General features: G+C 37.4%; 2 protein-coding genes across 4 annotated transcripts; one reads left to right on the forward strand and one right to left on the reverse strand.

The window, feature by feature from the left end:
- Positions 1-564: 564 nt before the first annotated feature.
- DYNLT2 (dynein light chain Tctex-type 2) lies at positions 565-4,420 on the reverse strand. Its single transcript, XM_069850876.1, has 4 exons — positions 4,280-4,420; positions 3,063-3,269; positions 2,109-2,267; positions 565-806 (listed from the first exon to the last, which is right to left on the reverse strand). Exons 1-4 carry the CDS (start codon positions 4,418-4,420, stop codon positions 696-698), a joined length of 618 nt encoding a protein of 205 aa, XP_069706977.1. The 3' UTR covers positions 565-695.
- A 1,220-nt stretch (positions 4,421-5,640) lies between these two features.
- ERMARD (ER membrane associated RNA degradation) lies at positions 5,641-23,798 on the forward strand. Of its 3 annotated transcripts, none has more exons than XM_069852266.1 (18): positions 5,641-5,690; positions 6,766-6,934; positions 8,043-8,182; positions 8,708-8,809; positions 10,662-10,751; positions 11,648-11,745; positions 12,337-12,473; positions 13,764-13,878; positions 14,417-14,519; positions 15,425-15,454; positions 15,987-16,055; positions 16,819-16,989; positions 17,873-17,956; positions 18,760-18,839; positions 19,655-19,783; positions 21,154-21,363; positions 22,073-22,186; positions 22,845-23,798. In XM_069852266.1, the coding sequence occupies exons 2-18, from the start codon at positions 6,766-6,768 to the stop codon at positions 23,008-23,010; spliced, it is 2,007 nt and encodes a 668-aa protein (XP_069708367.1). In that variant the 5' UTR covers positions 5,641-5,690; the 3' UTR covers positions 23,011-23,798. The 3 variants fall into 3 exon arrangements, with proteins under 3 accessions (XP_069708367.1, XP_069708369.1, XP_069708368.1); XM_069852268.1 differs by lacking the exon at positions 5,641-5,690 and adding an exon at positions 5,840-5,876; XM_069852267.1 differs by lacking the exons at positions 5,641-5,690; positions 15,425-15,454 and having other exon boundaries at positions 6,758-6,934.
- Positions 23,799-25,919: the final 2,121 nt, after the last annotated feature.

Raw genomic sequence — 25,919 nt, forward strand, 5'->3', positions numbered from 1 at the left:
ACAAACCGGCATTTTACCAAGGGTTCTACTAACAAAAACAAACAAACTCCAACACTGCTTTTTCTTAGAGCTGCTTTTAAGGGAGCTGACCTCTTCTCCCAAGTGACAGGGGACAGTACAAGAGGGAATGGCCTCAAGCTCTGCCAGGGGAGGTTCAGGCTGGACATCAAGAAAATGTATTTCACGGAAAGGGTTATTGGGCACTGAAACAGGCTGCCCAGGGAGGTTGAGTCACCATCCCTGGAGGTGTTTAAAGGACAGGTGGATGAGGTGCTGAGGGGTATGGTCTAGTGTTTGATAGGAATGGTTGGACTTGATGATCCTGTGGGTCCTTTCCAAACTAGTGATTCTGTGATTCTAAGAATATCAGTACCTGCAGTTTATTGTAAACATTCCTTAACAACTCTAGGCATGCAACAGACGAGCAACATTCAAAATTTTGCAAAGCCTTACACCAGCTGCTTCAACTTCCACAGAAATGCATTACAACAGATGAAGCCCATATGTACTCAACCATATACATTTCAAAAACATTGGGGGGGGGGGTGTTAAACTGAGAAAAATTGGCAAAATTATCTCAACTATGTATCCATTGCAATGTGCCAACAGCATTAGGACAAAAATAATGATGTTGTAAAAATTTTCAAATACACAAGGTGCTGTAAAAGCCACAGCTGGTTTTGTGCATCAGAATATTACTCGTAATAACAAGCCATTACCAAAGCCAGCATAATAAATGTTTCAGTTTCACATTTAGCTGAAACCCAAGTGTCTCTCTCATCATCCCAGATCCATCTGCTGGCAACCTAAAGGAAAGAAAAGAAATGGCTATTTGTGAATCTATATAGAGCGCCGTTTCTATATTTTTAAAAAGAACACACAGCATTATATAAATACCAATACAATGGCATTAACAAAGTTGCACGTAACAAGAACTGAAAAACCACAATTAAAATCAACAAGTTCTAGTTGTTGAAACGCATGTTCTGCCTTCACAGTAAAGCTTCCACCCTGATAGATCCAAACACCTCTACACAAAAAACTCTACTCTCTCTCATGTTTACTTCTTAGCACATTAGTGTACCCTAACAGCCCCCTTCAAAAGCAACATGAATGAGCATTAGTTTGGGGAACATACATAACTAAGGAGTCGCATTCCCCACTCCTCTATCTCCAACTTACCTCAGTCTACTTGTGACCATTTACTGGGCTCTCGGCTCTTTCAATAAAATTGTTTTGAAAACTAAAACATGTAAATTCACTGCTGGAATAAACCAATTCCTCAGAGGAAAAGAAGTTAACTTGGCCCATTTCAGTAATACATTTTAACCTACAGCTTTTAAAAGTACAGCTTCAGAGTGCAGCGTACTGTAAGACAGCGCCAGAAAAGTAAGTAGATGCAGGCTCCTCCCAAATGGCTTCATTACTGAAGCTGACCACCCTTCAAATGTGGTGTCACATAACCCACTAAAAACAGTTACGGTTTCATCAGGTTTTAAGAGCTGTGCTCTCTGACACTCAGCAACATACCTCAAAGTGTTCCAAATGCCAATGGAAGTCTGCAACACCTGTAAATTCAGATACAACATAGGACAGTCTAGAACACTTCTGGTTTTGGTATGCCAACTTGGGATCACTAATATTAATTTGTAGTCCCAGATGCATCTGTTTGGTGGCAACTAGTTGAAACAATTTCCATCCCTTTCTTTGCAACCTGTTCCTCTCCTTGTTACCCCGCACTCAGACTACACAGTATTTTGTGCCGAATGTGACTCAGCTGGAGATCAAAGTATGTTAGAAAATGAAAATTCACTGCAGTGAATTGTACTGGCACAGCACACAGCAGAAACAACTAGTTGAAAGGGAACAGCAGCATGAGCTGCTTACCACTGCTACTGAACTCAAAAAGAAGACAACCGTCACCGGGTCAGGTAGAATCACAGCAGTACCTTAAATTGTCACCCGGCACTCTGCGATAAATAACCAAAAGGCTTCAAGACCACCTCAAACTGGTTAAGCTGCTGAATGCAGATAACACCGAGGAGATAACATACAGTTCTATAAGTTACCAGTTTGCAAAACACATTAGGAAAAATCTGTTAGCTCACCGTAATTGCCTGATCTGCCTTTTCCGCAATTAGTACTGACACCATGTACTTACAACGGTCAAAGTCTAGTACCTTCACAGCCTTCAGTATTTCTTCTGAGGCTGAAGCACAGAAGGAGGGACTGGAAACTCCATCATATGTAGCTTGTTGAAGTCTATTCTATTAAAAACAGTTTTGAAAGATCTTAGTTTTCTTCCAGTTAGCCTTTTGCAAAAAAACTTTTACAGTAATTTCCATTATAAGTAGAATAGTCAATATAGATGATGCTCCTAAATAGCAGAGGCTGCACTATTTTTACCCTAAAATATTCTATCTGTTTTTTAAGTGACAACACATCCAGCCAATCTCCATTTAGCAAACATGAGTGTATTCTTCTCTATCACTGGGGCTCAGTTCACTGGAAAACAGTACAAATATCTGTTCCAAATATCCAAGGCACGTCTTCTAGACAGCAGAATTAAAGGATTGGTTATAACTATTCAAAGTATCACTAACAGCTATATATTATCTCAACGGATTGTTCTTCAATTTTGTTTATTTTATGTATGTAGCAGTCAAGGATACAAAGTATATTTTTTGCAGGTCATGTTATATTAGAGGAACTAACTGAAAGAGCAGGTATCAACAAATTCAAGGTCAGGATCTTCACATAACTGGATATTTTGCAGACTAGGATACTTCAAACTGTGCTATGGATCAGTTTGATTCAGAAGTGGTTAAGAGGTTAGAAGCTTCAGCTCCAACTTAAGAGCACATGCTCAGTGGTGACCTTGCAGAGGGCCTTTTGCACTTTGCAGAACAGAGCACACTCACAATTACATTTGTGCACCAAAACCTGGAGTCTGCAAAGATTTATGCGTATTATGAAACTTGAACTCTTTCATTAATATCACCTTCGCAAGACAAGCTACTTGTGCAATAAAATAAAATAATTAATTTTAAAAAATACTATACCATTAGTATTGCTTGAGCTTTTTCTCTGACTAAATAATCCCTAAATTTATTCTGTGGCTCCAGTCTGTATGTATTAGCATATCTTATCTTCATCCTACTAGGTCTTAATGCCAGTAGCTTAGCTTTCACTGAATCACTCAAATGCTCTTCTTCCAGCGGGGCCAGACCTGAAGCTTTATAAGTTGATTGTGTCCTTTTTCCTTTCATCTGTGCAAATAAAAAAATCCATATCACATACCAATGTTCCAATATTTTAGCTTTTAACAGTCTCTAAATAATACTGTATGACATACAGTAAAGAGATAAAAATCGCTTAGTCTAGGAATCTGTTATGAAAAAAGAAAAGCTAGAAAATTAGTATATTTTCTTCTGGCTGTTTTGACACTACCACTTTTTGAAAAATAAAATAAAATAAAGAGAACAGTGGTTAACCAGTGGTTAACTTCCGCTCAATTTTAATTTCTTTTCCCCCAAAATCCAGATGAAGTTTGCATTTAAGCTCAAATGAGCAGACACTATACTAATACCCTGCATCCATACCATTTTCCAAGTAAAAACCCACAGATACTAAAATATGTCCCATACAGTTAACTACACCTTCAAGCTTTTCATTCAAACAGCCTATACAAACCCCCAAACATAGATGCTTGGTTCATTTACCACACAATTTTACTAGTCCTCATGTTCCTTGTGAGGCTACTAAATAAATGCTTTATGTACCAATGACTTAATTTGTTCTTTTAGAAAAAAGGAATAAATATGCTCCAATTCGCAAGCTTCGCAATTTTGATTGGAACTTAAGAACAGAGTAATATTTCTTCTTATTTGTCATCAGAACTCTGAAGATCCAAGTTTTCTCCCCATCCAGCTTGCATAACATCATCTCTTCAACACACACAACAAAATTTGGCCCTCTATGAATGCAAGCAGGAAGTCTGATGATACACACAGATGTCACCTGCTGTCCTCCACAGCTGGCTTAAAACAGATCTGTAAAATGATAACAAAAAACAGGACAGAGATAGAAAAGCACGTGGAACCAATGAAATCATAAAAAATGCTACAGGTACCAGGTACCTCCTAACTAACCACTTCCAAGTTTTGCTGACTCTTCAACCCCTTGATCTACTTCCTGACTACAACTACAATGTAGGTGAGAGATGAGGTCTCACAAGAGAGGAATAGAGGAGCAGAATCACCTCCCTCAACCTGCTGACCACGCTTCTTTTGCTGCAGCTCAGGATGTGGTCAGCCTTCTGAGCTGTGAGCGCACATTGCTGGCTCATGTTGAGCTTCCCATCACCCAGCACCTGCAAGTCCTTCTCTGCAGGGCAGCTCTCAACCACATCATCCCCCATCGTGTACTGAAATTGGGGATTGCCCTGACCCAGGTGTAGGACCTTGCACTTGGCCTTGTTAAACCTCATGAGGTTCTCACAGGCCCATTTCTCCAGCCTGTCCAGGTCCCTCTAGATGACATCCCGTCCTTCTGGTGTGGCAACTGCACCACTCAGCTTGGTGTCATCAGCAAACTTGCTGAGGGTGCACTCAATCTTGCTGTCAATACCATTGATGAAGATATTAAACAGCACCGGTCCCAGTACGGACCCCTGGGGGACACCACTTATCACGGATCTCCACCTGGACATCGCCCCGTCGACCACTACTCTCCAAAGTACAGGAAGTATCCCAAAGTGGATGCAAACCTCATGACAACAGCAAAAGAGAAAAGCACTTCCAACACCAGTCTCCACAAGATCGCACTCGCCTTTTAATCCCACCCTGAGCCCCACGCTCTTCCACACCCTGCACCGTCCTTCCCTCGGGGCCAAGCCCCGTCCCTCTCTGGTCGGCGGGGCGGCTCCAGCCCCGGGAGCCGCCACCCGGCGGAGGGCGCGCGGAGCGGCTGTTGCGCCCGTTCCCTCATGACACCCGGGGCCGCCACCTCGGCGGCCGCTCGCTTTCTCTTTATCCGACGCGCCCTGGAGCCGCTTCCCTTTCTCCGCGGGGGGCGCCTTGGAGCGCTCCTCCGTACTCCGCAGCCGCTGTCCCCGAGGGCGCGGGCTCCCTTTCGCTGGGAAAGCGCCGCCTTCGCGCTCCGCGGTCGAGGAACCGCGGCCACGTGCTGCAGGCGGGGGCGGAGCTGAGGGGGCGGAGCTGGGGGCGGAACTGAGGGCGGAGCTGGGAGAGCTGGGGCTGAGGGGGCGGGGCTTTGGGCGGAGCTGAGGGGAGGCGGAGCTGAGGGGGCGGAGCTGAGGGGGCGGGGCTGAGGGGGCGGGGCTGAGGGGCGGGGCTGAGGGGGCGGAGCTGAGGGGGCGGAGCTAAAGCGGCAGCGGAGCTGGGGGTCGGAGCTGAGGGGGGGCAGAGCTGAGGGGGGGCGGAGCTGAGGGGGCGGAGCTGAGGGGGCGCGGAGCCGAGGCGGAGCGGGAGGCGCGGCTAGGCCGGGGTCAGCCCCGCCTCTGCGGTGCTGCGGGTGGAATAGGCGGGGCTCTCTCACGTGCTCTCCCTGGAAAAAGACTCATAGGATGGTTTGAGCCGGAAGGGGCGTTAAGGATCGTCTCGTTCCGTGTCGCCCTCTGCCTGGGGGCTTCTTCTTTGCAATAGTAAGCTTGGCTCGTTTGTTTCCTGGTAGGTCAATGTCACTATTCAAGGGGAAAAAATATTATGCGTGCCCTCCTGCTGCTAGTATTCCGAAAGGTCGTCTCCCTGCTCTTTATCTGGTCTGTTTTAGACAATAAAGGGTGGCTGTGCCAGGTCCAGTTTTGCTCTGGTCTCCTGTATCTGACAGTGAAGCATGGGGCGCCCCAAAATAAGGTGAAAGATGGAATTGTACGTTTTGTGAGCTGTTTTGATTATTTTTTAAATAGCAGGTAGGGTGCCCCTGATGGTACCTAATGCCAGTTCATTATAGAAGGTGTCATTCGTGCTGTCTTGTTACCCGTATAAGCCTGTAATCTTGAATTCAGGAATTATGTACTGCGAGGGCCAATTCCACCACCTGGCTGAAGATTTTTATTTTTATTTTTTAATGTAATGGAATCTTTATATTTACTGTGATCCTTCAAGCAATTTCTTTTCTGTTTGACTAATGAGGGAGCGTGACTTTTTGTACTAAATCAGAAGCGCGTTTCTCCTTGTTAGAATCTACAGGTTTATCTTTGCAAATTCTTTAATTTAAATGTGTGCTTCTGAATCAGTCTTTCTGTTTAGACTAATACACAAATAACATTTATGCTTGCATTGTTTTACTGTTACTATCAGTTCATACAGAATTCACATTTCCTCTACTCTGCCTGGGATTTTCCTAGTGATAAGGGCTAAAGCTCCTGGTTTTGAAGTAGTATCAGTTTCCCTGTAAGCTCAGACGTTAGGAAGAACATATATACAGACTGAGATCTTTCATCTCAGTCTGTCTTGGCATCAGTTTAGTAGATATAACCATTTAGAAAGATACCATCCTGGCATTATGCAAATAGAACAGTTGTTTCCTGCCTCATTCTCCTCTGTTTTCCACAAGGTGCTTCTGCTCAGAATTCCTTTCATCATGTGTATAGATGTTGAGAGGTTGCACTGCAAAACTTAACAACTTGTTTACAGATGTTGTATTGCTATCTGTCTATTTGTGCTTATAGGTCTGCTTTAATAATAATTTTCTTTGTTCTCATATACTTTCTTAACACAAAGACTTTTTTTTTTATTATAGATGGCATTGTCAGACTCAGTCACTACTTGTCTTTCTCCACCTGTGCATTATGTGATTTGCAAACTTGGATTTGAAAAAGAAGACATCTATGATATTAAGAACATTTTGTCTGAAAATGGTGAAATACAATGGCAAGCTCTTACCGAGCATGTGTGTTACCTTGAATCAGGTTGGTGTTTCCCTGCTGTAGCAGTGATACATCAAGACTGAGGAAGAATCTCAGTACAATTCATAGCAATACTAATTTAGTAAAATCATTTTATCACAGTACGGTACTAGCTCTGCTGCAGAGTAGAGTACCTACGGTTCATATCTACAAGGAACTTAGAATTTTTCATTCACATTTGGTATTTGGTTATTGCTGGCTCTTAAGATTTGTGTAATCTATGCTATGTAAGTAGCTGCTCCCTTGCTTCCTCATTCATCTAGGTTCCCAACTTCATATGCCTGTTCCACTTCTCTCCTACCTCTTACTTGCTTTCTTCTGTGTTCTTTATATTCCTTTAGTGGTAAACTTAAAACACTCAGGGGCCATCCTACAGTTCCTTCTGGTTTTGTTTCCCCAGCTTTAGCTTGTACAGAAGTACTCTTTCATTTCCTTTCTGAATGTAGAACTATTTATTTATTTATTTATTTTAATCAAAACAAAGTATTTATGCCCTGATGAACTAATTTCACTTTTATTTGTCAAATTGCATTGTGCAAGCAGTGTTAATAATTTTCAGAGATAGTAAAAGTGATACATGTTTTTGCCTTAGGCAATATCTTTCAGTAAATCAGAAGAATTAGTTTTTCTATAAAAGCATATGACCAAAGAGGAATAGTGATACTACTCTGAAGGTACAACATCCATGTGTGTTTTTTGAAGGATGTAAGTGATACAACTTGACTGAGCCCTCAGAGCCTGCACTGGCTTCCAGCTTGGTTATGTGGGATTTGTGTACTCTAGTAGGTTCTTCCCATTTCAACAAAGCTAGAACACAATAAACCTCTTTAGTTCCATATTTTCTTGCATTAAGTTTTTCTTTTTTTTTTTTAATTGTGAGAAGATGTTTGATTTTACCTGTTTTCACAGTACTGTTACTTTTCTATATCTTGTGTGTGTGCTCTTTAGGACAGTAAATTGTAGTATATTAGTCATGCTAAAGTAGTCTTAATAAAATTCTCTGAGCTAAGTGTGTAGACAAACTGTAGCAGGTTTTACTTCTTGTGAGTTTTAAAGTGTTGGACCTTCAGCAAATTCAGTATTCTAATCACCATCTGTTTTTCAATTTAAGATCAAAGTGTGGATTATATCAAAAGCATACGATCATTAGGACCTGTATGTGAATCTGTTAATTTGTACCTCAAATCTCTGACCAAGGAGCAATTTGTAATTCAGTATGCGTTATGGTTCCACTGGACAAACTATGCAGAGGTATGGAAATATCTGTTGACAGTTTATATTCTGACACATGCATCCTTTGTGGAAGTTTAATATAAGAAGATAAAAGGCGTATCAATGAATCAAAATGCTTATAATTTGTAACTAATTGTCCTTCTCCGTTACATAGTTGCTTCCAAGTTTCCTGACTTTGTAATTAGATTTTATATGTTATCACAAAGAGAACAAGAGTTACTTTGGACCTATTCTAACCTAAGATGGTAGGATTTCTGTTTTCTAATAATCCATATTTAATACCAAGTTTTACTGTGTAAAGTTTATTGCTGGTAATTTTTATAGATGTAGGGCAGTTAGATACACTCTGACTGAAAATACAAGAGGTGCTCTAGGGCAGTTTTTTCCCAGGCATCTGTAGCTCTGTCTCCTTAGCATGGTTTTCTTTCTACATTTGCATAGCAACTATCACAGAAGAATATTTAGGTTTCTGTGTGCTTTTGACAATTTGTTTCTTCCTTCTAAATACTGAACACAACATTCTTCCTCTCCCCCATCATACAGTTATTTCTTGAAGTATTTGAGGTTCTACAACATTCACAAACTACGGAAGTTGCTCTTGGCTTAATGAAACTGACATCATGCATGGAGCGAGCCTTGGGTGATGTAAGTGCCAGCATGATGAGTCTATTGCAAGTTTGGTTTTACAAGGTGGGGATGAGCTTTGGATTTAATTGCATGCTGATTAAGTGAAATTACCCTTTGCTGTAGTTGTACATAAATAGCCCAGCTGCATTTTGAGTTGGAGAAGTGTTCTTTTCTGGATTCAGCTGTGCTAATGGAAACATCTTCTGAAGCTGCTTTGCCTGTGCTGGTAGAGTTGCTTGTGTGGGTGCTGTTACTAACCAATTTCATTTAAAAAAGAGGAAAGTTTGGTTAATTGGTGTACATGTTACGTAGTTATTCAACTGAAAAAGCAGCATACCTTCCACAGAAGACCATAGAATAAGAAACGTTTAGGGTGGAAGAAACCCTAAAGATCATCTAGTTCCAACTCCCCATAAACAGGGACACCTTCCACTGGATCAGGTTTTTCAAAACCTCATCCAATATGGCCTTGAATGCCTCCAAGGATGGGGCATCCACAACTTTCCTGGACAACCTGTTCCAGTGCCTCATCACCCTCACAGTAAAAAATTTCTTCCTAATATCCAAGATCTGATGATATAGTAACTTCTGTGAGGGGAGGCAGGAACATGCAGCTGGAAATGGGCTGCTAGATAACTTGTTTCCTGAGAGTTCTGTTCATAGAGTGTACATCTGTTTAAATGCTTTGGCATGAGTCTTATGCTGCAAAAACATCTAGACATCAGCTAACAACTTCAATTCTAAACCTAACTTATGAGCTGGATAGATCTGTGATCCATCTTGTAGTGCCGAAATTAGTCTTAACACTTTCCCTCTTTCCTTTGCCCTCTAGTAGTTAGTAAAGTTATGCATTCTTGTGAAGTTTAAAGAGCAATACTGCAGGAGCTCCATGGCCAGCACGAGGCAAGGAGTGCTTATGTGGTCTGCCTTACAGTTAGGTATTCTGACCAGTATTAAGAAATCTTGTGAATCCTTTTTGATGGAACATTATTTAAGCTGTGATTCAACATTTGGTGGTAGCCCTGCTTAGGTTTGTTTAATCAGTCATTACAGCCATCTGCTTTGTTTGCTGAGATTCTCTACATTATATGAGTGAAAATATTTGAAGGCCTGGTAGCAAGCTTGATTGATGAACTGGTCTAGGTACTGTTCCACTTTCTGCCCTACCTTTATTTTTGTTTCTAAGCTGGATCAGTTCCTTGATCTGGTTCATTCCTTGATCACACAATTAGATGCCACCACTACTTATGGGCGTGCAGGTTAGCGTGAAAGGAGCAGTAGCTGTTCTAAGAGGATTTGCTGCTGGCTTATATTGCCCACAGATAAGATAAAATAGTTGGTTGTTAAATTGCTATGAGGAGCTCTGGAGAAGGAACTACCAGATAAAGAACAATGGCTAAGTCACATCCGGACAAAACAATTTGCCCAAGTATGGGGGCGGGGGGGTGTAAGTTTTGAAGTAATGAAAAATTACCAGAGATCGGAAAAAAACATCAGGAAGAATGGAAGATTTCATAGCAGTTGAGACTAGAGATGAGAAGATTGCCGAAATAGGATAAAATCTAGTGTAAGGAACAGCCAGAATCAGAAGTCAAACCACAAGTCTCCTTTCTTGAATAATGACAGACACTGTAAAAAGGCTAGCTATGGGACCTTCAAGTAGCATACAAACTCTTGCCTGATATGCTCCATATATTTTGATTTGTCATGAAATTACAGAATGTAAAGCCTTTTTGTGGATTTGGTGGGTTTTGTTTGATTAGTGTTTTTACAATAATGAAACTGGTTATGGGGTGAAATAGTCAAGTTGCATGTTTGAAGTACAAAGAAATGTACTGCTGTTATCTGTGTTGCTTTTTTTTTTTAATAGGTATATTTGCTGATTGGTAAAGATTGCCCCTTTCTTCTGAGAGACTTGCTTGCTTCTGAGGAACTTGCAGTTGTCTTTGGGCAACCTGTAGTAAGTGCATAACCTTTGCTTTTGGTGAAGAATAGCTTGCAAATTCTGTAATATATTAAAAAAAAAATTCATTTTATACTTATTACAGCTTGGGGTATATATGGCAAAAATAGTGAATATTGTAAATGGAAATACTTTTTAAGGCGAGCTCATAAGTTTTTGTTTGTGAAAATGTATATATGTAAAATGTATATATGTAAAATTCCACATATCTGTCAAGGAAGTGAGCAAGATGCAGAGTTTCCTACTATTTTCTGAGTTGCACTCCTTGAAAATACACATCTTGCACTGGCTGTTTCTGATAAGCTGTGTTCTGTTTCACCACCACTGTAGTAAGATACTTTAGAACATTTACTCCACTAGAATTTTTCAAAACAGAAGAAGCTAGTTTGTTCTTCCCCGTGTGGAAAAACCATAAAACCAAAACTCTGATTGCATCTATGCTCTTGTATAAACAGAATAGGTAGTCTTTCTCCATGCAGTTTTACAAATCTAAATTCTTTGTTGGGGCAAAATATTGAATGTGAACTGTAGAAGCTTGTGTTGTTAGCAAGACTAATAGTGTCACAATGATTATTTCTTGAATTTTGATGGCATGTTTAAAAATTTTCCCTTCGTATTAGATATTGATCTGGGAATCTTCAAAAATTCTGGAAGTGATCCAGTTGCATTCATGTTCTGAATTTTATGTTAATTTGTATTAACAGCTGAACTTGATCTCAGAGAATACTGGGAACTGCAAATAGTGAGGCTTTGTTTCTGTGACAAACCGTAGCCAGTAATCTTGACAGTAGACTGTGTGTTTCTCAATAACTCTGACATTTTCTGTCGGGGAAAGATACAATGTAATAAGTAACAGATCTCCTTAAGCAGTCATCACTTTGTTTATTAATTAGATGAATGTACTGAGGGTATTCATTGGATCTCCATATGGTCTGAATCTTCGTAATGTTTTGTGGCATGGGTTTGCATCCCCACAAGAAATTCCTGCAAAGTAAGTTACTAAAAAGAATCTCTTTTTCTTACCAGTCAGACCTGAATGTGTTTGAAAAGCTATTAGTAAAACTAACTGGTCTTATTCAAAGAAACCTTTAAAAAAACCTGAAAATGTCCAGAGGCCTCTGGCAGTATCCTGACAGTTTTCCCCTACTGCCACCACTTCTTTTGGAAAGGGATTTCCATAGAATACTTAAATCATTATAAAGCTGATCAGTTTTAGCGCTGGTGGATTTTTATTAGTAGGAAAAGCAAGAAAGCTTAAGGTCTTTCTTTGAAACCTAGTTCCTTGTCTGTCAGGGCAGTCAGGAATAAAAAGCAGAGGAATGGGGTTGGAGGAGGAGCTACAGCTGCTCATGTAGAAAACAGTGATTTATTTATTTATTCTCCTAATTCTATCTTGCTTTTTCATGCCTGTGAATACAATTAGTTATTAAGTGCCCATACTTAAAAGACATGCGGAGCACAGGTTTTGAATGTTCTTTGACATAAATATAAAAAACCCCTAGTCCCCAACATACTAATGTTGATTCTTCGCAAAAGATTTAGTTGTATAAGCTTTTCTAATATATTATGATATTCTCCCTAGATATTGTGCTATGCTGCTTTTTTTAACTGCAGGATTGGGTCAGTTGTTACAGACTTATCTCCTGAAAACTCAATGCATTTTAGTACATCGACCTTATATGATCTTCGTTAGCTTAGAGGAACTTGTTGTATTTCCAGGCAAGTATTTAAGCGTTATTAAGATTTTATTATGCTGTATTCTTTATTGTTTCGTTTTCAAAAAATGCGGTTGAAAATAATGCATTTTCCACACTTCTAAAATAGAATTGTAAGTTACCTGTGTACGCGGTCATTAGATGAATCTACCGTGCTTGTAGGACACGTTTTTAATGTGTAGGCAGTTCCACTAATTATTGAATAAAAAAAAATACTGTGTTCTAAAATAATTATAACACATTGAAACATGTAACATTACTGCTTCTAAAAGACTTCAACTGCAAGTTCTGTTTTTTTGATGATGGAGTTCATTTCATGTAGCAGTCATCTAGTTTGCCTTTATAAAATCTAATTCTTTCCAGAAACAGTGGGTTCCAGCTGCAAGGATCCCAGCAGGAGTGCCCTGCATCTTGCAGGAAAGGTAGTGCTGAAACAGTAAAGAATGGAGACACTCTTCAGTACACTGATGCATTTCTCTGGGAAGGATGTGAATTGTCAGATTAAAATATTCTCATATCCCTGGCTACAGACCTTATTTTGGTTATTCCTACTGTCTTTAAAGCAACAGCAACATATGGGGAATCTTGGTGTCAGTGGTGGTCATGGTCAGGTTCTGCTACATAATTTGCTAGTAGAACATCTGCTTGTGGACCTGAGACAGGGCTTTTGGGAGCCAGATCAAGCTGATAACATTCCAATCATCGTATGCTTTGAAAAACACCTACTTCAACCAACTTGCATTTGACATTTCAAACTTTCTTTTAAATAAGGTATTTGTAATGTGAAATTGTAAGCGTGAGTTCCATAATATGGTATCATTGAAGTATGAAGTGTTAATTTATTATGGTAGATGTCATAACAGAAAACTGATAAAGTAGGAGCAATGTACTCATATTCAAAGATTCATAATACTGTCCTGATGTTTACTGAATTAAAGTGGTTAATATTTATTACACTTTTTTAAAGTGTTTGAAGTAGATGGAGAACAACTCAACAGAAGCTAGGTCCAGTTGCTGTGTAGTCTTTTAGTCTCAGTAAAAACCAATAATGTCTTTTTACCTGGATTTTACTCGGTGAATTTACATTATCACTAAAAACGCAATCTTACAAATTCTAATTTCTGATCTTAAATATGATTATTGTTTTCTTTGCATAGTTAAAATAAATTGGATAATTTTCAAGTCTCCCTTTACAAATGCTGAAACAATTTTATATTTTCAGTGAAGTATTAAGAATTAATCAGCAAACTGTAAATTGTATGTAGTTTATCAGTGTTGTTTTGCTAAATTGCAGATCTTAATCATGAAACACTTTCCTTAGCTGAAGAGCTAGTTAAACTGTCCAGTTTTGTTTTAAAAACAATGTTACCATTTTGGATGGCTGCTTTAACAGCTTTCAAGCAGAGCAGGTAACAATAGATTTATTATTATTGTTATCGTTACTGTTACTATTAAAAATATATTCTATCTTTATAGTATAATAACATTTGTCGATTCCAAAGCTTTTTGCTAGATCTGTTGCTTAACAACATATAGTTATGGGTTCTTATAATGGTCTCTCAGAAACTTTGTGGACATGCTATTTTATGTTGTGCAGATTAAGTTTATTATCAATACGTTTAAACCTAAAAATAACTATTGCAGTTGTAACCAAAAAGGAGAGCTTTACAAAGCAAGTGGAAAGAAATCTACAGATGTTAACATGTTGAGTTTAAGAAAAAAACCTCTACCTTTTGTAACTTCCTCTCATCTCGGAGCTGCTTTGTTTTTGGTGGTCACCTTCTGTTGGGCACAGATAGTCATTTGTTGTTTGTTTACAAAGTACATTAAAAATGAATTTTGGGCTGGGTTGTTTTTCCCAAGAGGGTAGTCTGAGATGGCTCTAATTTGTATTTGGATTATATTTATAAGGGGGGAAAATCCCTTTGGGTTTTTTGTTTTTTACAGGTATGCTGACTGTGTGATTCTCTTACTTCCTCAGCTGGAAGCTGGACTTAGATTGCTCTTCACTACAACTAATAAATGTCCAAATCGATTGCTAACAGCTGAGGTAAAATTTGTGTCTAAAGTCAGTTATGATTTAGTGCTAATGATATTTGCAAATTATTATTCTAGAAACATAGTTTCTAAATATAGAATCATAGAATCATAGAACAACCAGGTTGGAAGAGACCCACTGGATCATCGAGTCCAACCATTCCTATCAAACACTAAACCATGCCCCTTAGCACCTCGTCCACCCGTGCCTTAAACACCTCCAGGGAAGGTGACTCAACCACCTCCCTGGGCAGCCTGTTCCAGTGCCCAATGACCCTTTCTGTGAAAAACTTTTTCTGAATGTCCAGCCTAAATCTCCCCTGGTGGAGCTTGATGCCATTCCCTCTTGTCCTGTCCCTTGTCACTTGGGAGAAGAGGCCATCATCCTCCCCTCTACAACCTCCTTTCAGGTAGTTATAGAGAGCAATGAGGTCTCCCCTCAGCCTCCTCTTCTCCAGGCTAAACCACCCCAGCTCTCTCAGCCACTCCTCATAAGGCCTGTTCTCCAGCCCCTTCACCAGCTTTGTTTCTCTTCTCTGGACTCGCTCCAGAATATGTATCTATTACCCCCCCAAAATTTTTCAATCAATTCTGGAACATTATTTACAAATTTCCAGTAGAGTTTCAGGAGTGGCTCTTATTTTTTTAGATGTCCTCTAGTAAAAGAGGTCTTAAAAAGTACTTGAAGGTTAGTGTTCAGTAGCAGTAGTTTAGGGTGGAAAGTAGATCATATTCTATTTATTTTTAAAAAACTGGCATAGAATCCAACAGTACCATTTTTCATTTGTAAGGGATTTTTTTTTGTGATTGTTGCATCTCTAGTATCTCATGCAAATGAATTAATGCAAGTTCACTGTACATGTCTGGTTAATTATTTTAATTTGAAAAGCAAATAATGTTAATTGTCTTTTGTTTCAGCCTTCTGCTCTCTACACCACTTTTGATGAGGTACTTGTGGGTTTTTTTTCCTTTTTACTTATATATATATATGTGTGTGTGTGTATGTGTGTCAGATTTTAAACACGTGTATGCTTTGCATTATTAGAGACCAGAAAGCACTTCCTTATGTTGGATAAAACATTGTTTCTAAATGTTCTCCAAACTGAAGATGATGTTGGACAGTAAACACTTTAAATTTGGAATCCCCACCAAAATGTCATAATTAATAAAATTTTAATGAGCAGACTTTTAATTTGTTGTAAATATTTTTATCGTGAAATTCTTAATCTCACAGAAACATTTTGTCATTTTTCCTAGATTCTGTAATCAAAAAAAAACCAACAAATAAACGTTGCAAGCAGAAATCCTCAATTTTGTGTCTCTTGAATTATCTCAGATTGTCTGTCAGGAATAATTAGGCAACTTGATTCTTCAGTGGTAGAATTAATTCCTTTAAATGAGGAAAAGTAATTAGTTGTTGCCTTTTCTTTTATTGTTTGGCTTTCAATAATAAGTTTCTATTCAAATTACTTTATTCTAGATGCTAGCAAAGCATTTGGATAATGAAGAAGTCAACCAACTTCCTGCAGTTCTTGAAGAACCTGCCATGGTAAGTGTTTTGAAAGTTTTTTTGTTTGTGGACTTTTTTTCTTGATGTTGTTTTGTTTATTTTTAAATCAGTAGTCTATTTATGATCACACCTGATGCTCGTTTATTTCACATAGCTTGTCTCTAGCAGTTTAAAACCAGAATCTTGCTACCACTTTTTCATAGTGAAGGATACAAAGTAGTACCTGACCAGCTATATCAGATTAGGATATAAGACTGTGTTTCTTTCTGAAATGTAGAAGTCTCAAAGATATTTCTCTTCAGACTTCTGAAGATCAGCTGAATGGAGCTGAAGTAAAACTGATGCCTCAAACAGGGAAATTAGAACTTATTACTGATTGCTTCTCGGGCACTACTTGGGGACATGGCACAATAACATACCTGCCAGAGCACATCCTGCATCTTGCTACCCAAACAGTAAACCTGAAAACTAGAAGTGTTTGATTTAGAGGCCTTTTGAGACTGTAGGGGGAAAGCAGACTTTATCGTCCTGTTGTCAGAGTCAGTGGGGTTGTGGAAGACTTGGGATACAAAGCTAAAGGAAATCCATTGTTACCTCTCACAAAATAGAATGCATGTTAATTTTGAATTTCTTAAGAAGCTACCAAGTTGCCTTTTTATTTTTATTTTTTTTTTGCTATGAGCATAGTTTGCAGTTTGTTCTGACCATCTAGATGCCCCTTTTCTGCAGACATGGTCAAATACTTATCTTTCAGAGGTATTCTGTACACAGAATTCTATGCATTCAGTGTGTGTTTCCACAGGAATTTCTTTGGGATTTCTTGAACCATCAGGAGGGTCCACGTATAAGAGATCGTTTAAGCCACGGAGAGATCAATCTAGAATCATTTCCCAAAGAAGTAGCTAATCAGATAGTTGCATTTGCAATTACTTTGCTCTGCAGATTCTCAGATGAGGACATGTTTGATTTTAAGGTAACAATCAATATTACTGTTTTCAGTTTTCTTGGATGCCAGATATGATTTTTGAGAATCTTATGACTGAATCTTTCTTGGCAGCAGCTCTTTGTGGAAATCAAGCATTTCTCAAGTAAAAAATTGTGAAAATACGTTTTTTCTAGTTTTATAGTGAAATCTGTACAGAACATTTTCTGAAAGATTACCCTTCCTTTACTGTACCTTAATTTGTTCGCTTTACTGCTCCTTATTCACATGGTTTATCCATAAACTATAGTGATTCCACTTAATATTATTTGCCAAATTGTAACAATACCTACCTTTTATCAGCTGAATTATCCAAAAGGTATATAGAACAGCTGTAGCTCAGCCACTGAGGTAGGTAATATTTGAGATTTTCTTCCTCTGAGACGCTATAAATAATGGTGACTTACTAATGAAGCTGTGATTCGTATCCACACTCTCTACTGTGGATTTGTGAACGCTTTGTCTAGCAATACATGTTTCTCAACATTAGCAATTATATTTGTTCCCCCCAGTTTCCTGTTTGTGATTACTTCTTCCAATAGCACACAGCAACCTGTGAGATATAGCTTCCATTTATTAGTTGCAGTTGCATTTATTAGTTGCAGCAGCATGCATTATGTCTTGAGAAACTACAGAGTGCTTCGTTGCTTTTCTTTCAGCTGCTGTCAGGTTTCATAGTTAAAATATGTCAAGAAAATTAAGCTTTAAACACTCACTTTGCTGATTACTGCTTTCAGCCCTCGGACATTTGGAAGTCTTTATTGACTTTAGAAATATAGGTGGCTTGCATAAAATTAAGTGTAAATCTAGGACTGCATATGATTAGGAAAGTTTAAAGGAACTGTTCTGTGTTGTCTATGATTTTGTAAATCAGGAACATGTGGTCATAAAACCGCTGATGAACTGTGCACATTGCTACCGTTCTCGATTTCATCCAATTTCCCAACTCAAGAAGCAGGTAGGTACTACCAACTGTGAAAGCATTTTAGTCCTTAAAATTAGTCTCATTATTGTCTTTATGCTTTGATTGTCCTAAAAAGTTAAAAGCTTACAATTTTTTTTTAAATGAGCTTTTTAGTTTTATCTTTTGGAATGCACAGTTTCTAAAATGAGATGTAATTAAGCACATTCCTTCTGTTGATGCAATTGGTGATGTGTTTGCGCTCTAAGTACTGAATAGCTTTATTCTTACTTAAATGTTTGCTGTTCTATAATTTTCCTAATTTCCTTGTGTTTTCTTATGTCAGGAACAATGGTCAAATATCTAGGAATCTTGGATTAGACTGTAACAAAGGCTTGTATTGCATGAAATCTAGATGACTGAGGTTCCATCATGGTAGCAAAATCTGTTTCCAAGTGTCATAATGGCTCTCTGCTGATCAGTTTAAAATTACTGAACTGCTTGTAGGTGTTCCTCTATTGATTTGGGATTGCAGTGGACAGTATAATACATTTTGTTTTGAACAGCATTCAAACCATATGTTACAAAAGTCATGTTAGTTAATTTTTTATATGAAAAAATGGAAGAAATGACAGTAGATTAGCTTATTCAGACCATATTTTAGCATGGAAGTGTACGTCAGCATTTTTTGCCCAATCGTGAACCGTAACAATTAGGATTGGCTTACACAATTATGACTACTGAATAAGTAACTTACTTGTTGCAGTTTTTCTAAAGTAGACACTAAAAAAAGTAAAATGTGTTGTCCTGTCTGTCAAAGGCTATGCTTTACATAACGTTTTTCATGATATGCTTATGAGGTACTGGAATGTATAAAGAGCATTCACTTATGGCCTGAATTGCCAACAGTGCCTGAGGAACACATTCCAACAACTAAAGGGTATGTATTTACTATTAAAGCAAAAAAAAAAAAAAAGATAATTCTTAAAATAGTTATGAGGAATGAGATTTGAGATGGTGAAATGTCTTTTCAAATACTTCACTAGGAAGATGAAAGAGGGGCTGTGCGAAGATCCTTTTGTTCTTTTTTAGCCTAATCTGTGCTGTATATGTCAGTACAGGTACTATAAAAACTATAAACAGCGTGCTAACTTGAAGGGAATGAGAAAACATCTGTAAGGTACAGAGGTGTTTGTGACACCGTAGTCTATTTCTGAAGATATTTTGAAGGGGCTGTTAGGAAGTTAAACTAGAGGTTGGATCCATCACAATTAAAACAAACAGATGGTTCACCAGATGCAAACCAGAAAACAATTGCTTATTCTGAAAAGAACTTGATAACCAAATCAATGGAAAACTTTACATGAGTTATTATTTAGAAAAATAATGTAGCATTCTCTTTATATTTGAAAAGGAGGAAGTAATTGATAACATCAATAGAGGAAATAGTACTTGTTTAGAGCTGAGTGATAAAAGTCCAGTGCATACTTAATGTGCTACAGGATTTTGATGAATTAATAGGGGATTAAGAGGGATTCAGAAGACTGCTGAGACTGAGAAAAGGTTGAATTTTGTTGAAGAAAGAAAATCATGCTTAAAACGTGGAGGGAAAAGAACTACAATATGAGATAGTGAGAGAGGACATTGAATACGCTGCTGTCCAAAAAGTCTGAGTCTTGATTGATACCATTTGAGAAATAATAAGTACTACATAGTTATATCATCTCAGATCTTATTTTTTCTTTTGTTTTTAAGGTTGGAAGGAAATACTGAAGCTAGTACTTTAATTTTGATGATATCTGAAATTATATCTCAGTTGCAGCAATATATGCCCCAGAATTGCTGTAGTTCAGATGATCTAATCAACAGTGTCCTAACAGAGAGGTGAGTTTAGTGTCCTCCTCGTTCCCGCTGTCACCTTCTCTATGCAGAGCAACAAAAAACCTCTCAAACATAAGTTAGTAATTTCCCTGGTTTTAGAACAATATTTGAAATATTGGATGCTCTTTTCTAGTGTTGCTGCTGATTTAATCTAAAAATCTTAAGAATGTAGCTGAATGTGATCCTCAAAATGAAGATGAGACATTGTAGATTTAGTACATTGTTACAGGAGAGAGTTGACATGGAAATTAGCATTAAAAAATCACCATTCTTTCAGACTGAGGAAGCAAAATATTTTAAATATTTAGGTACTGACAAGATTGAATTGATGTTAATCTGTTTTGTGTGCTCAGTGTCACAGCTGTGTGTGGCGTTTAAAATAGTAGTATAGCACCACACTATTTTGTTCTTACATGTGTTAGTGTCAAGATTCCGAAATAGAAGATAACTTGATATACTTATTGTCAGACTTGAAGGTGTGTTAATTCCAATTAAATCTGACTTGGAAAAATGATCAAAACAATTTGACTTTTAACTGGCACTCTTTCAGCAGTGTCTGGAGTCCCATGACTTGATGATTATATTGGAGCAAGACACTCCTAATCAAATATATTAGGTGAGGGTAGGATAGTGCAAAGAGGATTTACCTGTTGTTTTACTTATGTAGTACATGTGCCTTCTGCTTCCTGCCCATCAATCTACTCTTTTCTCTTTTTATGAAAAAGAAGCCGAATTACTGAAGTGTTAAACCATTTTTAGAGTTTTCTGCTTGTATCACTCTTAGTCATTAATGTTCTGTTGTCTCAGAAATAATTTGAGCATGAGGGAGTTTAAGAAACATTTCTGTGAGAACAGAGTGTTTAAAGTGGTGTGTGGCACATTAGATTACCAAATTAGAATATGACAACAGAAAGATATTTGAATGCTTTAACAAAGTATAATCTGGTGTGGTGTTCATTGAAACAATGACCTCACCACCTGCATTTTACAAAATGTTAAGTCTGCCCAGAAGAAATACCACATTAAACTATGGTGGGAGGCTTCAACCACAACCCTGCTGTGATTTGATATGTTCATTGTATCACTTCAGCCAGGCAGTTTTGTTTATTGTGGTTGTATTTCTTTGATCTGAAATTGGAAACATATTCATCACGAGCAGTTTTGAATTTGTATTCAGTAAAGTGATAGAGAACACCATCACTACCCTTACTGCATAGATCCTTGTTTTTTTTTTGTCATGAGGGTAGAGTAATCCATTTCCAGATTTTCTGAGTTAAAACATTACGAGTCAAGCTACACTGAATATGAAATGTATCTCACATTAAATCCAGGTAACAAAAGCTTAAAACTAACAATTTCTTCCTGTTTTGAAGACTGTTGATTGAGCTTTGTGATATGCGTGTTTGCACACTTTACACTCCGAGACCTGTTCTGGAAATAGTTGTGATACTCTGTAAAATAAGCACACAGTGCCATCAAGTGTCTGAACAAGTTATTGCCAGCGCTGAGTTGAGATACAAGCAGTGGATGAACAAGACTCTACGATCTCGCCAGAGGCATAACTATATGCGAATGTTAAACAGGTTGGCTGATGGTTTTTCTTTACTTTGTGGTGAGGATTATGAGAGAGTGGCTGCGTGCTGCTGTTTCTAGCTTTCAGTGGTTTGTCTTAGGAGTTTAAAGTCAACAGTGGTCATGTGTTCTTGTTAACCGTCTCAGAGACAGATGCCAACCCAGATTTCTGTTGCATGTTAATACTGAAATAACAAGAAAACCTCAAATTTGGAAAGTAATTTATTTTCATAATTTTTACCATTGTTAGGTTACTTCACTAAATTATAAGCTTTCAAATAAAAATATCATTTACATGTTAGATTGCATTTTTCAGTTGTCAGCTTTTCCTATTTAAGCATATAATTGCCATTCAAGTTTCTTCTAAATGCTATAGGATAAACTGATTTCAAGACCCTATCTACTTTAGTTCTGCTGGTTTTTATCACTATACTTAGGTCAGCATCTTTATAGATAAAAGAGATGGTTCACTATTTCATTAATTTTATTCCTATTCAGAAGTGTTTTCCTAAAAACTGAAAACTGTAAATATTATATTTTTGTCCTAAAAATGTTAACCATATTTTTTAAGAAAAAAACTTAAACTTGCCTTTCCTCTGCCCCTGCAATATCCAGCTATATAGGATTTATGCAGAAGTCTGAAGAATTTTTTTATATTAATGATTTCTATTTAATTCAGGTTTAGTTGATTTATTTTAAAATATTTTTTATTATTTCTAGCATTAAATTTTTGTCTCCAGTATTGCGGCTCATCTTAGTGCTGATTACTCTGGAACTAGTAAACGTTCATCTAGTTTGTAAGAAGAATCCTTTTGATTATCAGCAGTATCTAAAGTGAGTATGTAAGATTTACTTTATGAAAACAGGATGTTGTACACATTCATTCTTGATCTGTAGAGAAAAAGATAAAAGAGGAACAGCATGACTTTTAAGAACATCATCATCCTTCTTTCTATCATTTTTGTCAGCATTATATCTCAGACAACGCTCACTTACGAACAAAAATAACTTAGTTGGAAATATATGGTCCAGTTATTCCCATTTTTAATTTTTATTAGATTCTTCCTTAGTATGGATAAAGAATGATCACACACTCAAAGAATATTAATACATAAAAGCTAAATTTACTATGTTGGTAATTTTACTTGTGTGTCAATTAACAGCTGGTTGGATATCATAGGCCCTGTGAAAAATTTAACTGAGAAAGGAGAGGAAGCTGTTTGGGGAAAATTCTATCACACATTTCATCACCCCATTCATTCTCCGACAGTGTTTAATTGCATTTCTGAAAATCATCACTTCTTACTGTGAGAATAAGGGAGTAATTCTCTTCCAGAAGCAGAAGAAACCTTAGTGTATTGATCATACTGAGGGAGATTTGGAAATCCGGAGACCTTAGCAGCTTTAAATCGGGCACTGAGATATTTTTCTTTCTTTTTTTTCTTTTTAAACCCTTCAGTGAGTTTTTCATTTTTGGTTTTATTTCTTGTAGGTTTTTGAAGTCAGTCTTGCAGTATACTGAGAACTTGGTGACGTACACAAGCCTCGAGAAAAACAAGTGGGAGGAAACCATGGAACTCGCAAACAAGGCTTTGATGAAAATTAGAAAAGTCATTGACAGAAAGCTAATACTAGCACAGCTAGTATTATTAAATTAATTATTAAGTATAAATTAAATGGGTTTAAGATTATTTGAACATCATTATATCCTAAGAGTTCTGAAGTCCTCAAATATGACAAGTCTAATTCAAAGGCAAACTTCATCACTTATTTTTAAGTTTTGGGTGCAAAAATTAGTCTTTTTATTAGAAGGCAGCTGTTGAGACGGGAGGTGAATAATCAAGCTTCAGAAGAATGTGAAATCCAGGGAAAAAGATTGACTATGAGCTAAATGAGGATAATGCAAATTCAACTTCAAGCATATTATGTGTTTTGTAGCTTGATTCTTTTTTTTTTTTGTCATTTTCTATTATAGTGTAAATACTTAAGAATATGAGGAAAAACTCTGAAAAATTTTGCATTCAAAAATTATTTTTTTACTTTGAAATATGCTGAAAATAATGTCAGACACTGTGATCAATAGGTTAAGAAATGATGAATGCTTGGCATCAAGTAGCATTCATTGGTGGCTGTGGTGGTTGTTATTAGTTCAAAATAGTCATATCTTGCACGGAGGTAGAGCTGGTAACACAGTATCCAGTTGTTTATATACCGTGATTTAAAGGAGGCAAGGTGGAATAACTTTTGCACAATGTTTGTTTCTTGAGTTAATTTAATGCGGATTAAGATAAACACCTGTGCATGCTCACAGACACGTGTATTGTGGTTCAAAAATGTGCACTGTTGTTGCTCACAGCACTCATTTGAATGATTAATTTTTTTCAAAATAAAGTCTCCACCTTTCTCATCCTTAAAGAGCAGGATTTCAAAGGAATGCATCAGTTGATAGAGATTGGTGGTCTTCTGTGAACCTGTTTTATCCATTTGCTTTCTCCTATGGAGAGTAAAACCAGAGGATAATGTCTAAAGAATGTTTGGCTCTCCAAAGGATTAGAGATTTAAGTTACATTTTAATAAGATTCTTTGCAATGTTTCTTGACTGGAAATCACAATGAGAGAATTACTAGTTCAGTTTATTTCACATGGGGGATGGATATATGTTAACTAGGATCATATTGCTTTATGCTACTCTTTACATTGTGTGTGAAATTTAACTATGTCACTTTCCAAGGTGTTCTTGTTACTCTGGAACTGAATGATGTGAAGAAATGTGAACTGGATAAAAAAGATTAGAACTAGGAATAGAGAATACTGAATCAAATCTAGTGCATGAGCCACAGTCTGAAATTTCAACTTTTTGTAACATCTGAGTTGGCGAATCCTAATTATATTTTTGAAGGCTTATTTTGTACCCATTGTCTTTGCTTAGAGGTGTTAATTACTGCTAAGCGTAGTTTGGTAGTGACATATATGATGAGGCTTGCTTTGATGGTGAAACATATTTTAAGGAGGTGGGCAATAAGTATTTCAAGGCAAAAAAAATTATTTAAGCTTCACATATTTATTGTAGAGAAGAGATCAATAAATTAAAACACAGAGTCATGGTTTAAAAGTACATAAGCAGCTGACACTTTCTGCTTTTGAAAGTATCTTCATGTACTGAAAACCTTATAGACCATAGGTGTATATTTTCAACAACATAAATTCTCTTTTTTTTCCTGTACTTAGCTTCTGCTAAAATGATCATGCATGCTGTTCTCTTCATATGCTTTTACCTGAAACAGAGCACATTGACAGTTTCTCCTTTACAACCTACTGCCATAGATGTGATTTAGTCCTTGAAGTCCTCAGTAAGAAACATGATAGACTTCTGGCGGCTTTGTCAAAGATGCTTTCCAGTTTGTTTCATACCTCTGAAGCTCTCTGATGGGAACGCGGCCGCCATCTAGTTTTAGACAAATCTTGAACAGACTGAGACAATCCAATTTATTCTGACCTGATGCTGTCATTTGCCAGTGGAGCTGCATGCAGGGCCTGTGAATTAAAAGACTTGCAGAATAAAGCTGCAGAAAAAATGTGTATTCTACAATATACATTAAAGAACGAATGACAAGAGATGTGGTAAAGCCCATAGGGTTTGTCCTTTATCAGTTACTTGAAATTACTTCAGTTATTCATCTTTGCCACCTGTTTGGAGTCCCTTTGGGTTTTAAGATGTTAGACAGAATCTTGACTCTGAACAGTCTGTGTTCCTGAGAGCAAACAAAGCTTAGAATAACCAAAGGTATCCAGCAGGTGCATGCAGGAGTAATGTTGACAAAACATGTCACGTTTAAGTACAACTGTTCTGATTTTTGTTGTCCTGAGGGGAAATAATTCTGGAGCTGAGCTGTCCGTAACTGCATAGTCATCCATTAGACATTTATGTAGTAGTTAAGTCACTTTTTAAATTCTTTCATTCTTGAAATTTCCAATAATAGAATGTTACCGAAGAATGTTTTCTTGCAAGTGTGGTATTTACATACAAGTATTACTTGTGTCTGTTTTAGTTGTTGACCTTGCTCCCCAAGGTCTGGATTTTCCTGAAGCTAATATTCACTCAGTGAAGCTATGCAGACATAGGTGTGGAATCTGCAGCATCCTTTGAGGATGGTGTTTGAAATATTTTTACCTGGATAATGCTGAGGAGGGAGTGATGGTTCTTCAGTCGGTTCTTCCGAGTTCAATTAATCAATTTATATGTGTCTGTGTGTATATTAATCAATAATAGCTGAGAATTTATTTCTAATACTTCCTGATCTTACAAGTTAATGTTAGGCATCCCAACTCAAAGAATTTATGACAGAAATTTTGGAAACTTCAAAGAAAATCAGGTATCTATCTTTCTGACTAAGTCATTGGAATCCCATTGCATCTTCTTGACTAGTCCCTCTAAATGAGAAAAGGAGGAAAATCACTTTAGATTTTCAGTAGTGAGATATGGTTCCTCTGCCTGCCTTCTGCCTCAAGAGGAGTTTTCAGGTGAGAGATTGTATTAAATAATATGAAACTGAATGCTTTTTAATGG

This window comes from Phaenicophaeus curvirostris, chromosome 2 (genome assembly GCF_032191515.1).
Source record: "Phaenicophaeus curvirostris isolate KB17595 chromosome 2, BPBGC_Pcur_1.0, whole genome shotgun sequence".
NCBI classification, from domain to species: domain Eukaryota; kingdom Metazoa; phylum Chordata; class Aves; order Cuculiformes; family Cuculidae; genus Phaenicophaeus; species Phaenicophaeus curvirostris.